This window comes from Dioscorea cayenensis, chromosome 2 (assembly GCF_009730915.1).
Source record: "Dioscorea cayenensis subsp. rotundata cultivar TDr96_F1 chromosome 2, TDr96_F1_v2_PseudoChromosome.rev07_lg8_w22 25.fasta, whole genome shotgun sequence".
Classification (NCBI taxonomy): domain Eukaryota; kingdom Viridiplantae; phylum Streptophyta; class Magnoliopsida; order Dioscoreales; family Dioscoreaceae; genus Dioscorea; species Dioscorea cayenensis.
This window is the reverse complement of record NC_052472.1, coordinates 22,124,125-22,139,644: the sequence shown is the minus strand read 5'-3', so window position 1 is coordinate 22,139,644 and position 15,520 is coordinate 22,124,125. Positions and strand designations below refer to the sequence as shown.

General features: G+C 34.3%; 1 protein-coding gene and 2 pseudogenes across 1 annotated transcript; 2 read left to right on the top strand and 1 right to left on the bottom strand.

Annotated features, from left to right (window-relative positions):
* The first annotated feature begins 1,431 nt into the window (after positions 1-1,431).
* LOC120280413 (calcium uniporter protein 2, mitochondrial-like) lies at positions 1,432-3,947 on the top strand. Its single transcript, XM_039287263.1, has 2 exons — positions 1,432-1,984; positions 3,304-3,947. The coding sequence occupies exons 1-2, from the start codon at positions 1,460-1,462 to the stop codon at positions 3,793-3,795; spliced, it is 1,017 nt and encodes a 338-aa protein (XP_039143197.1). The 5' UTR covers positions 1,432-1,459; the 3' UTR covers positions 3,796-3,947.
* Positions 3,948-5,001: 1,054 nt separating this feature from the next.
* Positions 5,002-7,971, top strand: LOC120280403 (annotated as a pseudogene).
* Positions 7,972-8,361: 390 nt separating this feature from the next.
* On the bottom strand, positions 8,362-14,609 carry LOC120280387 (annotated as a pseudogene).
* Between the last annotated feature and the right edge of the window lie 911 nt (positions 14,610-15,520).

Here is a 15,520-nt window from a genome sequence, read left to right as displayed (position 1 = left end):
TGTTGGCTTTGTTATATATATATGGGGTTCATTTCACTCATGGCCACATTTGCATTTTATAACATAGTGGTAAAAAAAAAATTATAACACAAAAGCCACTTAACTTTTGTGAGGCAATAATAGTCTATTTTAAGACAGTTTCTAGCGTCACATCAGCACACTCACCGAAAACAGTCTTAAAACAGATCAAGTGCAATCGGAGAAAAATCAAGTAGTTTTATATTACGAAATTTTTTTTTGTGACTATAGTATTATAAAATATAAATATTTATGACCCGGAGTGAAATGCCCCTATATATATATATATATATGCAAAATTTCTTTTAATATATACTCGAGGGTATATATGTAATTTTGAAACAAAAAGACGTGAATTGAACTGGTTATCGTTTAATAGGCCCTAAAGGGGGAGGGCCATACCGGTGGCGGTTACATGCATCACAACGTGTTCCATTTTTATTATTATTATTATTATTATTATTATTATACTTCATGATAAAAACCGTTCCCTTTTATCCGTTGTCCACCGTCCGATCTCCATCATACGGCTGATTTTTACTATTTAAAAGTAGCACTATCTTCTATAAGGATCCCTAATGCGGCCCTTCAACACTTCAACACGTATTCCTTAAAAAAGGTTTTTATTTGTTTGTGTACCTCAAATGATATATACCTTTTCAAAACCCATAAAATTATTTCTTAATAGTTAATAGTACATAATTATTTTGTTAATTTTATATTTAATTCTAAAAAGGACTACCATAAATTAAAATTATTTTTTTAAAAAAATATAAATTAAAAATCCAAAATAAAATGTGAAAGTACCTAATTAATGTTAAACTATATTGAAGTGTTCATTTTATTTATTAAATAAATATTATTTATAAATCATAATAAATATATATATATATATAAGTTTCAAATAATTCAACTGTGTCATGTGGTTCAGGACTAAATTGATATTATTTTTATTTATTTAATAAATAAATTATTAATTTTTAATTAATTTCAAATTATATTAAAATGGTCATTTTATTTATTAAATAAAAATATTATTTATAAATCATAAAAAATAAAAATAAATATATTTATGTGGTTCACGTTTCAAATAATTCAACCGTGTCCTATAGTTCAGGACTACTGACTACATTGATATTATTTTTATTTTTTATTTATTTAAATGGATCAAAATAAACATTTGGTATAATTAGGGACCTAATAATAATATACCACATCCCTATGATGCTTTAAGAGAATATACTGCGGAGGAACTGTTCCTGGCCCTTCGATTCTGATCGGACGGTTAGATTAAGACGAAAAAAATACAGCGGTAACGCGATACGCGCACGACCGGTGAGACTAAAGAACGTTTCACCAAGTCAAATGTCGGCTATAAAAGCAATAGCTCTTCATCTCCATCTCCCTCGCAACTCGAGAACCCAAACAGAGCTCCAAGGAAATGGCGTTCCGGAAAACCCTAGCTAAGATCTACTCCCAGATCCGAGCACCAATGGCGGCAACGACGAGCTCCGATGCACTACGGCGGCGGATGGTGTCGGAATCCGGCGTGGAAGAAGGGTTGCTTCGCCGGATGCTCCAGCGACGGCCGATCTTTCAGGCGGCGGTGCCGCCTGATCGGTGGATCCCCACTGGGGATCGGCTCATTGAGCGGATCCGGGGGTTGAATCGGGATCGAATCCGGCTCGATTGCTTGGTTCCTCCGCCGGAGGAAAAGGAGGAGGAGGAGGAGGTGAGAGGGAGAGTATCGATGGAGGAGGTGAAGAAGGTGCTCAGAGCTTCGCAAATGGAGACAGTGCGGGCGAGGCTGAGGGAGATCCCGAGGAGCAGCATCGCGTATTCGGAGTTTGTTGAGATTTGCTGCAAGGAATCGGGATCTCAACATGGAATGGGGATTGCTAGGGCTCTCGATGAATCTGGAGCTGTGATCGTTCTCGGAAACGTGGTTTTCCTTCGTCCCGATCAGGTACTCTTCTTCTTCTTCTTCGTCTTCGTCTTCTTGGCTTTGATTGATCTTCGATTTCGTTTCCATTTTTTTTTTCTCTGTTTTTCTGCCCTTTTTTTTATTTATTAATTTATTTATTTTTGCATTTTTTTAATTATTTAATAATTAGGAAAGTTCAATGCGGCGATCTGATGGCGTTTTCCTCCCTTTCTTTCTTTTTCTTATTTATTTTATATACAGGAAATTATCGATTGGTGTAGTACTTGGAGTTCGAAATCCCGGAGATAACCCAAATAGGAGATTATTCTATTTTTTTTATTTTAATAATCATAATTTTTTCTTTGAAATTTGAATTAGAATTATTTAATTAGGGATTTAAAATAAAAATTAAATTTCTGTTAACTATTAGATAGCACAATGGTATAAAGAAAAGATAAAAATTCAAATATTTCTTCAGTAGTACATTATATATTTGAGTATTGTACATTTCACTTTTTTAGGTTATAGGGAGATGATTTTTTTAAAAAAAATTTATAAAAATCTCTGAAATTATTGTTGTCGTGTTTGACAATTCTTTCAAATTAGAAAAAAAAATTGTTAGAATTGTTATAAGAATAGGTTAAAAGAAGATGGTACACTTATAAAGTCAAAATGAAACATGAAGGTAGTATTTAATTAGGAATTAAATAAAAATAGAATTATTGAGATAGAGAATAATAACTTTAAAAACAGAATGGTAATATATATATATATATATATTTATATTTAAATATTTTGTGGCGTCTTTTTAAAAGTCAAATAAGAATACGAGACAATCACGTAAAAGGTTAGAAAAGAAAAATAATGAAACGAAAGATTAATGGGTGACGCGGCAACACGTGTTTGTCTTGAAAGACGCTTCTAGCTGTCCTGCCGTTCAATCTAACACTAGTTAATAAATGATTCCACCCTCCCCACATAATCAAAATGATATACATATATATTATAAATTATTGTTGGCTAGCTAGTGAATATATCTCAATATATTAATTTAAAGTTTTAAAATTAACTAGATATCATCATAAACCTCATTATTTTCCTATAAAATCTCAAAATAATTTTTTTTATTTATAATATTATAATATATTTTAATAATAGATCTTTTAATATTTAATTGATTAGAGTACAAATATTATAGAGTTCAGTTTTTCATATGTTTTATTCAGATAAAAAAAAATAAATACTATAGAGTTCAGTTTTTTGTGTGTTTCTATTTTCGACATGTGACTCGAACACATTCAGCAAATAAATATTTTGTGGTTGAGATTGAATCTAATAAATTCATGTGAATTTGGACGCAGGTTGTGAGAGCAATAGAAAGCGTAGTAACACCAAATCCAAATCCCAAGACACAAAAAAATGATCCAAGAAAAAAAGAACTGGAAGAGCTAGAAAAGAAGAAGACAGAGATAGATAACAAAGCAGAAACACAAGTGAAAAGAGAACTATGGTTTGGTCTTGGCTTGCTAATTCTCCAAACCGGTGGGTTCATGAGGTTAACATTCTGGGAACTCTCATGGGACGTTATGGAACCCATTTGTTTCTTTGTCACTTCAATCTATTTCATGGCCGGTTATGCCTTTTTTCTCCGGACTTCTAAAGACCCTTCTTTTGAAGGGTTCTTTGAGAGTAGGTTTGTGGCTAAACAGAGACGTCTTATGCTTGATGGTGGTTTTGATGCTCAGAGATTTTATGATCTTAAAAAGGCTTTTGGAAGGAGTAGTGGGAGAGAAGAGCTTGTGTCCTGTGATTGTCATTATAAGAGGACTAGTTTTATTGCTGCTCCGCATTAGAGTTGGGATATTTTTGGATTTAATAAATTGGAAGGGGACAAATTAATTATTAGAGTTTTATTTGGGAGATAATTAATTTGAAAAATGTTGTAAAATATTGAGAATGGTGACTCTAGATTTTATATTAAAAGATGAGAAAAAATTAAATTAAATGGTTTTATATTTTGTTTTTGTTTTTTTGTTTTGGTACTTGATTGTTGTAGTGGCACATTTGATTTCTAGATAGATCAAGATGTGTGAAAAAAAAATCATACATAAAAAATTAAGCTTTATAGTATTTGTATAGGACGAACACTTTATGAGATGATATGATATTAATAGATTAAATAATTGTTGATTTTTTTACAGCAATTTAGATTTTGTAAGGTTTTTTCAGTTATATATTATTTATAAAATAATTTTTATAAAATAAAATACATATTAAATATAATTGATGATTTTTTTCCCTCCATCCAAAAACTATCTTAGAAATCAGAACATAAAATCAAAAAATATTTTCGAAAAATTATAAAAAAGTTCTGGCCACCCGTTCATTATTAATATTATTATATTATTGATTTTATTGATAATAATTTCTAGAACAAATTTTGATTTTTTTTTTTTTTAAACTTAGCTGATAATTCCGGTTGCATCCAATCCAAACAAGGCTCGTATATTTTAAAAATTAAACCCAGTACTTTCAAAAAACCAATCTTGTTTAGAACATCACTAGCCGTCCGATCCTAAAAACAAACGGCTCAGATCAACCCAACAGCAAAACATATCCAATAGTTTCCTAACAAGTGTCAAACAAAATCTAATTGGTCCACAACACTCAAAGTGATGCAAACTCCTCTAAAATAAACACTGCCATGAAGCTTATCATAAAACTCACTCCCTCTATAAATATCAAACCCTAAAATCCACAACTTTTCTCATCTTACAAACAAGAGATCAAAACAAAACACAACAAACATGGCCACCTCCAAAGCCTACAATGCTTTCTTAATCTTTCTAGTCTTATTGCTTTCAGGTAATGCTCAATGTTGACTGAATTTTCCAACTTCATTATACTATCAATTAACTGCATGATTTTTATATATATATATATATATAGATTTAATCAATATGAATTTATCATGATATTATAAAACTTTTGATTGATGATTTTTCAGCAACTCTTTTTACACTATCAAATTCTAAAGAAAACAAAAAGCCGAAAACAGGGACAGTGATTGGAATAGACCTTGGAACTACATACTCATGTGTTGGTGTTTATAAGAATGGACATGTGGAAATCATAGCTAATGAACAAGGAAACAGAATCACTCCATCTTGGGTGTCCTTCACCGACGACGAAAGACTAATCGGTGAAGCTGCCAAGAACCAAGCAGCCTCTAATCCAGATCGAACAATCTTCGATGTTAAAAGGCTAATGGGAAAGATGTAAGTCCTTCATTATTTTTATAACAGTGTTCTTAATTATATATATATATGCATTAATTAGATTAATTTTGTTACAATTATTGTTGATCTTTTATTATAAGGTTTAATGACAAAGAAGTACAACAAGACATGAAGCTTTTTCCATTTGAGGTTGTGAATAAGGATGGTAAACCATATGTACAAGTGAAGGTTAAGGATGAAGAGATGAAGGCTTTCAGTCCTGAAGAAATTAGTGCTATGGTTCTTACTAAAATGAAAGAGACTGCTGAAACATTCCTTGGAAAGAAGATTAAGGATGCAGTTATCACTGTTCCTGGTCAGAATTAATTAATTGTAATAATAATTACAATTATAAGTTGAAATTCTAACATTGATTTTAATGGAAAAAATTTTGTAGCTTATTTCAATGATGCTCAGAGACAAGCAACAAAGGATGCAGGGACAATTGCTGGTTTGAATGTAGTGAGAATCATAAATGAACCTACTGCTGCTGCAATTGCTTATGGTTTGGATAAGAAGGGTGAGAAGAATATTCTTGTCTTTGATCTTGGTGGTGGTACCTTTGATGTTAGTATCCTCTCTATTGAAGATGGAATCTTTGAAGTTCTTGCAACTAATGGTGACACTCATCTTGGAGGTACTATAATTCATATAAATATATATATATTGGAAAACATCATCTAGGGACGTCCTTAGATTTCAAATCTAGGGATGTTTTTAAATCTAAGCCGTTGGATTATCATTCGATGGTTGATTAATTATATAAACATTGTACACCTTTTTACTGTTCATGATCGTTGTACAACACTGTAGAACACAGTTTCTACTGTTCATAATGATAAGAGCCGTCAGATTTTCATCTGATGGCTACTATGGACATCCCTAGGTTTTCATATGATTTTAATGGTGTAGGTGAAGATTTTGATCAGAGAGTGATGGAGTATTTCATAAAGTTAATCAAGAAAAAGCATGGAAAGGATATTAGTATCGACAAAAGAGCACTCGGGAAATTAAGAAAGGAGTGCGAGAGAGCGAAAAGAGCTTTGAGCAGCCAACACCAAGTTCGAGTGGAGATCGAATCGATCTTCGAAGGTTTGGATGTTTCGGAGACACTTACTCGAGCCCGGTTCGAGGAATTGAATAGTGATCTTTTCAAGAAGACAATGGTGCCTGTTAAGAAGGCAATGAAAGATGCAGGACTTGAGAAGCACCAAATTGATGAGATTGTTCTTGTTGGTGGGAGTACAAGAATTCCCAAAATTCAACAACTTTTGAAGGATTACTTTGATGGTAAAGAACCTAACAAAGGAGTTAACCCTGATGAAGCTGTTGCATTTGGTGCTGCAGTTCAAGCAAGCATTCTTAGTGGAGATGGTGGAGAAGAAACTAAAGGTATTTAGATTAAATTGAACTTCTTTTTTTTTATTCTAAATTTAATAATATGTGTATGTTTATGTATATTTGAATGCAGATATACTTCTTTTGGATGTTGCACCACTTACATTGGGGATTGAAACTGTTGATTCCAAGAAACTCTGTGATTCCTATCAAGAAGTCTCAGATATTTACTACTAACTTTGACCACCAAACAACAGTTACCATCAAGGTTATAAATTGCTTAAACACTCATATAGATTTTTATTTTTATTTTTTTCACTTTTTTTTTTCCAATATATATAGATATATATACACTCTGATATGTATGTCATTGTCTTTTTAAGGTTTTTGAAGGAGAAAGAAGTCTTACAAAGGACTGTAGATTACTCGGAACATTCGATCTTACCGGCATTGCTCCTGCACCTAGGTTTGTGTTAGATCAATGTTCATATGCATAGTTGTCCAGTGCATCATACAACTATCCGTCCCCACTTGTTCCACCGAGGTTTGTGCACATCCCTGGGTCTCTAGTGGGTTCGCCCCGCTCCTCTTTCCCAAAAAATATTCATATGCATATATATATATATATATATATCATTTATAGTTGTCCATAGATAAGAAATCTATAAATGTCTATTATCAGTCATAGGATGTTGATCCAATGATCAACATTGATGAACAATAGTTAATACAGTGCATCATACAGTATTACTATTCATCAATGTAGTAGGTCGCTGGATAGTGATCCAACGACTGATAATTGGACGTCCATAGATTTCTTATCTATGAACGTCTATAGAGGATGTTTTGCCTATATATGTTATGGTACTGATATATTGTGTTAAAATTAAAATGAGACAGAGGGACACCTCAGATTGAAGTAACATTTGAAGTTGATGCCAATGGAATACTGAATGTGAAGGCAGAAGACAAAGGTAGTGGAAAAATCATCAATGGTGACCATCACTAATGATAAGGGTCGTTTGAGTGAAGAAGAGATCGAAAAGATGGTTCGAGAGGCAGAAGAGTTTGCCGAGGAAGACAAGAAGATGAAGGAGAAGATCTGACGCGAGAAACCAATTGGAAACTTATTTATATAACATGAAAAACAGTATCAATGACGGCGAAAAGCTCGGGAAAAAGCTTGAGAGTGATGAGAAAGAAAAGATTGAGGAAGTTATTAAGGAAGGTCTTGAATGGATGGATGAGAACTTGAATGGTGAGAAGGAGGATTATGATGAGAAATTTAAGGAAGTTGAGGATGTTTGTAATCCAATTATTGCTGCTGTTTATCAGAGGTCTGGTGGTGCAACTGCTGCTCAAGCCAATGATAATGATGATGATGATGATGATGATGATGATGATGAGCTTTAAATTAACTTATTATTATCATTATTATTAATACTATTTATGTTTTTATACACTTGGGATTGAGTTAATTAAAAGAATGAGAAGAGTATTAGTATTAGTATTATACAAAACACAGTGTGACATTGTTTCTAGGAATTGTATTACATCCTTCTTTCTGAAGAAAATTTGTTGACACTGGTATTTGTTTAATTCTTTTAATTTTGAGGTTGTGTTAGATTTGTTGTCAAAATTGATAAATTATAATTAAATATGATTTTTAGTACTTTATGAAATTGATGAATTTATCTTTGGAATAGTAAAGATCCAAATTTTCCTTAAAAGTTCAATTGCAGTTGCTTTGAATACCCATAGAACCTTTTAATGATATAAACACTGATTAAAAAAAATGGATTTCATTATTTGATGATAGATGAGAATAAAGATCGAAAAAAAAAACATACAAGAACTTCCTCTTCCAAAAAACAATAATCTTCGCAAAACTGTTGCCGATATTTTACAGGTACTACAAGAGACAACGACCATGACAACAACAACGACAAAGACGAGCTCTAAGTACCGTAAACATGTCTATGAACTGGGGCATCAAACCTCTGAACAATGTCCATCCATTGCTTCTCTATGATCAACAATGAATTATCAGATATGTGATTGACAAATAGAACTGGATCTATGAAAGCACAGAAATCTGAACTTCTATTAAGTGACTTGATTTCTTCATTTCGATTTTTCCGCTTTCGATTCGCTTTCACATGTTTGATTGTTTCGTATTTGTCAATTGGTAGACCAGAGCTCTTTGGTAAGTCCTTGTCTTGATCAATGGGCATCCCAAGATCAATCAAGCACATTGCCCTGCATAAATCAAAAACAAAATATCAGATGAAGATTTGAATGTTTTCATCCCAACAGAAGAAAATTTTTCATCGATGTCTAAAAACTATTGAGGTTCCTTCAAGTTAAATCTGGAGAGTGAAACCACAATTTTACATTCAAAGAGATCACCATGTCAAAGAGTAGGAAACCATCGCAGAACCTAGAAAAATTTATACTGATTATTTAGATTTAGTGATTTGGCACAGCAAGAAAAAGGGATTTTAAAAGCAAAAGCCGATAAGGACAATTTAACTCCATTGTGAAAATAAGTAGAAGGAATCGAAGCAATTTCATAACATTAATCTGGAAAGTTGTACCTTGTGCTGTAGACGATTACTGAAGTTGAAGACAAAGAAGGTGAGACGGAGAGCCCAATAACTTCCCCGGGGAACTCCTGAAAGCGTCTTGGCAAAAGATGAGTGTGCCGTCTTGACCACTCAGTCAATTGTTTTCCATTAATATCAAAGGCATAGATTTGGTTTAAGGATGTCGTAACCACAAAAACATTGCTGTTTCCGGGAGGAAAATCACCAGCAGTAACAGAAGCTCCGTTCAATCGGGATATGAACCAGTGCTGCCTGTATGAAATTTCAAAGATGCTAAAAATCAGAGTTAAGGACCAAAACATGCAACCATGCAGAGAAAAAACCCCTTGGAAATTCAATTAATATATTGTAAAAAATACAAGAACCTGCAGACTCAAGCATATGCACATATACGCATGTTCATATATGCGAAACATCTCCATTTGCAGCACTAAAGTTCAGCAGATTATGCGGCAAGAGATTAAGTATAGCTAATTTGATCAATATATAGATAAAATAGAAAAGAAAATAATGATGCTACACTAAGGATATGATCAATAACAGTTGCAGACAGGACTAAAACACATGTTGCCAAAAAATTGGAAAAATAATGCATGGCCAAAACAGAAAGAAACAATTAACTGAACATATAACAAGAGAACCCACTAATTTTTACCTATGAATCTTGAGATCAAATATATATATGTCACCAAAACAATTGACAGCAATCAACCACCGTCCATCAGAACTAGTAAATATCTTTGTTATAGGAGGTTCACTCGGTGGCAGATTCAAATCATTCTCCTTTCTCTGGGGAACAAGGGTATTCGTCACTTCTGATTTTTTCACATCTACAACCTGTTATCAAAAGAAAACTTCAACTCGGAAATTTATAAGCACATTTGGAATCTAAAGAACCACCAAAGGAACCAAAACAAAAGATACACAAAAATTCACAAGCACGCACATTTAATAATAACATAGAACAAAATTAAGAATCTTACATATATTCTTCGATCCTGGCCAGACAGAATCAAACATGAGGAATCCATGCTGAATGCCATACAGTGGGCTGATGGCAATCTGCAAGGTAATTGTATTTTGTTGACAGACCATCCACCCTTTCCGAGTTTTTTAAGTTCAAATATGTTGGGTTTCACATAGTCAGAATATGCCAATAGTGCTCCTGTCCCTGAGATGCTGCTGCAAATGATTTTTCGGGATCCTTTGCTTTTAACTCGAGCAAGAAGTTGTGTTGTTGCACCTTGTCCAACAGGCATACTCAGACTGGCATTACCGCCTAATTTGATACTCATAACATCCAAACAGTTATATGATTGCACAAGTATAATTGAGGGCTTATCTGTGACTGTGTTGTGTACCAATTGAATAAACTGGCCTTTGAGGTGCAGGGCAGATATCATGAGGAGAGAAATGAGTAAACTCCCTGGCAGAGTAAGCGAAAAGTTTGAGTATCATCACCAGCAGAAATGAGCATAGGTTCTTTCAAAGCCTGCCCATTTGAGATAGCTGAAACTGATGGGTTTCTCTTGGCGACGCATCCTAATTACCTTCTCATTAGGAAGGGAATCTGAAAATGAATTAGTGTGCAGGAAGGATTCAATGCATAGTCTTCATTTTATTCCACTGCAAGAATGAACCAAATTATAGCTTTGCAAACCTTTTCTAACAACAGGCACTGCAACAGTCAAGGCCTGGACATCGTGGGTGTGAGCTCTTACATATCCAACATACACCCATTTCTTAGAATACTCCTTTTTCCCAGATTCGTGTGCAACATCAGAGAGTTTGTACATAATAACCTACAACAAGAAGTAGCTTGCAAACAACTGCATATATCATTGAACAATGCCAAAATATTTAATAATGCCGACTTCTCAAAACAGTAACCCTCCATTAAAGTAAATTAGCAAAACTGAATCATGGCTTGATATTTAACTTCTCATTTTTAGAAACATTCAGTGTGTTTCTGTTAATTATGTGGCCTATTTAGCCAAACAAAACATAAGGATTACTTCCTTGTGGTTCATTAATGACTAAAGTTGAAAAAAGAGTTAAGCAGATACACAAGGTATATGGGATGTCTTTCAGGAGGAGAAAAAATATTATCATGCTTCGCACTGCTTTGAATCCATTCCAATGACACAGATGCCTTTTTGGAGGGAAAAAAATAAGACAAGGAAAGCATTATGGAAGTTGATGCCAAGAGGAAGAAGTACCTGACCATCTGAACCAGCAGAAAAACACAGTGCTCTGACCAGGAATTGTCACTAGAGCCTTGACATCACCTGTATGGTAAGTGTGAGCCTGCAAAAGGGTGCCATGATGACTGTCCCAAAATTGAACACTACCAGTGCTGTCTCCACTGACAAGGGTCCCCCAGCTGTAATAATGGATTTGAATGAAAATTACTAAAGAGAAATGAAGAATTACAGACAATTACAAAGCATAATAACTTAGTTTCTTGAATTTTAACTGTCAAAAAGATTACCGTAAAAATAATAATGACCACACACAAAGCTCTGGTCCACTACCAAAGCCCCCTAACCCAACTGTGATGCGATATTTCTCATGTAAATGAAGCAGTATCCCAACATCTGATCAATCTGCACATTTCACATATCACAACCAAGATCAAACAACATGATCAAACAACATGATCAAACCTTACAAAAACAAATAAATAATGAATAATACCTAGTGGCAGCAAATTATCCACAATGACATTCACAATAAAAATATATTAATCACACTAAGCCAAATTTCGATCATAGAGTGGTGCTAAAATAAATATGATCATTTATCAAGTAAAGGACAAGTAGTATACCCATCGCTGGTTCCGGAAAAAATACACTTTGCATCTGAACTCCAAGCAACGCTCAAAATGCGCCCTATAAATGAACATGATTATAGAACTTTGACTTTGGAGAAGCAGTTATAAAGGCAATGAAGGAGAGGTTATCAATCTAACCACTTGCTCTGGGAAAAGCCCTGTTATATGTTAAACCATCTGTATCAGAAACATTATATAAACGTATACATCCATCATCACAAGCAACTGCCAAAGCGCTGATTTTCACTTCCAGCACCAACAGCATAAGTGACATCAGATTCGTCATCAAAATCAATTTCACTGCATTCAAGATCACTGTGAGCATCTTCATCAGTGAAACCATCAGCAACAGTATCTAGGCCAACTTTCAGATTTCTGTGCTGGACCATTGCATGGTTCCAATGCCATCTGCCAAATAGACACTCCAACAGAATCCACTACAGTCTGCAGGCACCATCATCCACAGAAAAAAATTGTAAAAATATCAGATAGATAGAGTGATTTTTCCTTTGATCAGTGTAAGATATCAATACACAAAAGTAAAGTTGCAAAACAAACACAGATATCAAAGAAAATGTAATAGCAGCAAAATGTGTTCTTATTATTGGAAACCCGAGGTATAACCACGTCATTTTCAAATGATAAAGTTACAAAGTATTTGACTGGGAAGACAAAAAAAGTGGAGTACCAAACTCTTAAGAACTAATGTATTGCATCAAAATCCCGGTAGCAGCTCCATTGCAAAAGGATAGCACTCTATCTATTATCTGGACCCTTTTTGCAAGCAACAAATATGTTAGACATCAAAAGTTCCACATTAGTGTAGATACTTCTTGTCATTATCAAGTAGCTCACTAAGCTCAAAGAAGCCACAAGCAATAACCAAATCATACAATATTTTTTTTCTAGCAGAAAACAGGGATGAGCTTCGGAAAGTATTGATTTCTATAGATGGGTAATAGATCACGTTCATTGCATTATAAACAAGTTCTGTTCCACTTTTCTTTTATCTAAACTCATTGGTTTCCGTTTATTTAAGTTCAAAAGTAGGAAGGAGAACAATGATCAGAGCATCAGTTTCAGTCCCCACTCACCAGGTCATTCCTCTCATATAATGGACTGATGGAATCTATGGTGACTTGAAAATGAAAGAAGAAAATTCAAAATATTCTCATAAGCTATTCAACATAAAAATATTTCAAGTAAATCCAAGGGGGAAAAAGCACCTCAAGACACATTCTAGCTGCATATAGGGAAGAGACAAGTAATGAAAGCAGTTAGCCCATAGAACATCATCAAAATAAAATCAACTTTTCATAGGGTATTTTTCCCCTTGAAAATATTTCACTTGGTTATATCGCCTCACTGACCTGAAAAATTTGAAGGAATTCCCTTGAGGTAGTAATTTGATTGTTTCAATGCACCTTTCCTAACTTAACCATTGTTCAACTTTTACCAACCTTCTTAATGTACAAAAAGTTATTCAACTTTTGAACGGCATAAGTGCAAATAAAGGCTTTTCAGAAGTCCAAAAGGTATAGCATAACTTTACTAGTGGTATGGATGGAAGGCTATATATCACATTTCCAGTTCATTTTCAAGCCATTCACAACTTAAAACTTGAAGAACAGCTACTACATTCCTCAACGTAAACATAAAAAAACTAAGTCAAACAGAAACATAATGAGTGAAACTCTCTCAAGATGACTCCATACACAATAAATAAAACCAACAAGAGAATGGAAGTTATCAATGACCAAAGAACAACCAAATTACTGATAATAAGAACATTATGGCAAGCAAAACACAAGTCCCGTTTTTACCATCAAACTTCCACCATATAAAATGAAAATCCATTCGTCCAGCTTTTTTGTTGCAAGAATTCGCCAATAATAAGACAAGGTTTACCAAAATAGATACAACTACTAGTATCACTCACATATTTAGGTCCTTTAGATTTTATCATCTAAAATGCATGTTTACCCTTCAATTCCTACAACTTTCCTTGTATATCTAAGAGGCTTTACATTCCCTCCCAACTACTAAAAGCTCAAGATGAAAAAAAAAGTTCGAATTTTGCAAGCTAGCTGAACATTAGATGAATATAGAGAGCACGAAACACCGAAAATCAAAATCATAGCCAACCTTCTGCTGCAACGAGAAGAGATCCCACTCCGAAATCGACCCATCAATGCTGGAAGACAGCAAGCGACCAGCTTGAGCTTTCCGCGCGCTCGATCGGCACCACACCAACGACGACACTCTCGATCTCGAGTCCCCTTGGATCGTCTGCAAATATAGACTAAAAAATCAATCAAAAATCAGAGAAAAACAAACAACAACCAAGAGAGAAAGGAACCAGACCAACTGACAATGCCATCCAATAGATCCAGGAGAAACAAGCCATATCTCGAGGGAGCCATCGTCGCGGGCGGCGGCGACCTGGGAGCCATCGGGGCTGGTGGCGAGGGCCAACACCGACGACGGCCGCCACTCCACCGAGCTATTCCTGTAGACCTGGAAGCCTTTCATCGATGATGGCACGGAGGTGTTGCTCTTCGAGGTCCCTCCAATGGAGTTCGCTCGATCGGGAGGAAAACAAAGCACGGCAACCGAAAGACGAGAAGCGCGGCAAATTGCGGCGAGTTGCAAAGATAAGGGTTTTTCAAGGGTAATTTTGTAATTTTGAATAATATAAATTTTTGTTTACAAATTCTTATTTATCTAAAAATATTATATAATTGCAACTGTTATGGAACTTGCATAGTTGTATACATATCATATAATTTATATATATATATATATATAATGTTCGCAGTTGAGTACAGTATCAATGATAGAGAGAGGGAGAGATGGAACCGGAGTTGTGTGTGTTGTTTGGGTTTTTTGTTGAGTTATTGTGCTGAAAATAATTAAATCGTTAATATCAAAATACTGTACATCATATTTTTATTTGTATTATTGTTTATAAGCACAGTAATACTATTAAGTGAGTAGTGCACAATCGTTGAATTGAAATTCAATGATTGATACGAACGCTCGTAGATTCAAAATTACTTGCCCTTATATATATATTACCAAAAACAATAAATGTTATATATATTAGGAGTTCCACACAAGGCAAGATCATCCACCATATTCGCTTTCACCAGATAATACTGGATTTTGGTAATAAGCCCAGTACCTACAACCAATGGCTCGTCACCATTATTACATCCAGTGAAACTTAAACTTGAGACTTCTTAAATATCTCACATTCGTTTTTAACAATGTGGCCAATACCACTGGTCTACAAGCCTTTGATATTCATATTATTATTAAATATAAAACATCTACATATAAATTAGCTTTTCTTACATGAAAAGTTTATGTTCCATTTATTTTTGAGCTAATACTCCAGGCTGGTGAGCATGAACCCAAGACCAAAGTGGACTTGACCCAATTGAGCTCAGCCCATTTATAGGTTTAATTCTATCTATCCCACCCAAGACAAGGGTGTGTTTGTTTCACTGAAGTCATCCCT

Bases quoted from the DNA above. Each gene is read 5' to 3' on its own strand.
- LOC120280413 (XM_039287263.1), top strand. From the start codon at position 1,460: ATGGCGTTCCGGAAAACCCTAGCTAAGATCTACTCCCAGATCCGAGCA. The intron at 1,985-3,303 runs GTACTCTTCTTC...ATTTGGACGCAG, and splicing joins TTTTCCTTCGTCCCGATCAG to GTTGTGAGAGCAATAGAAAG.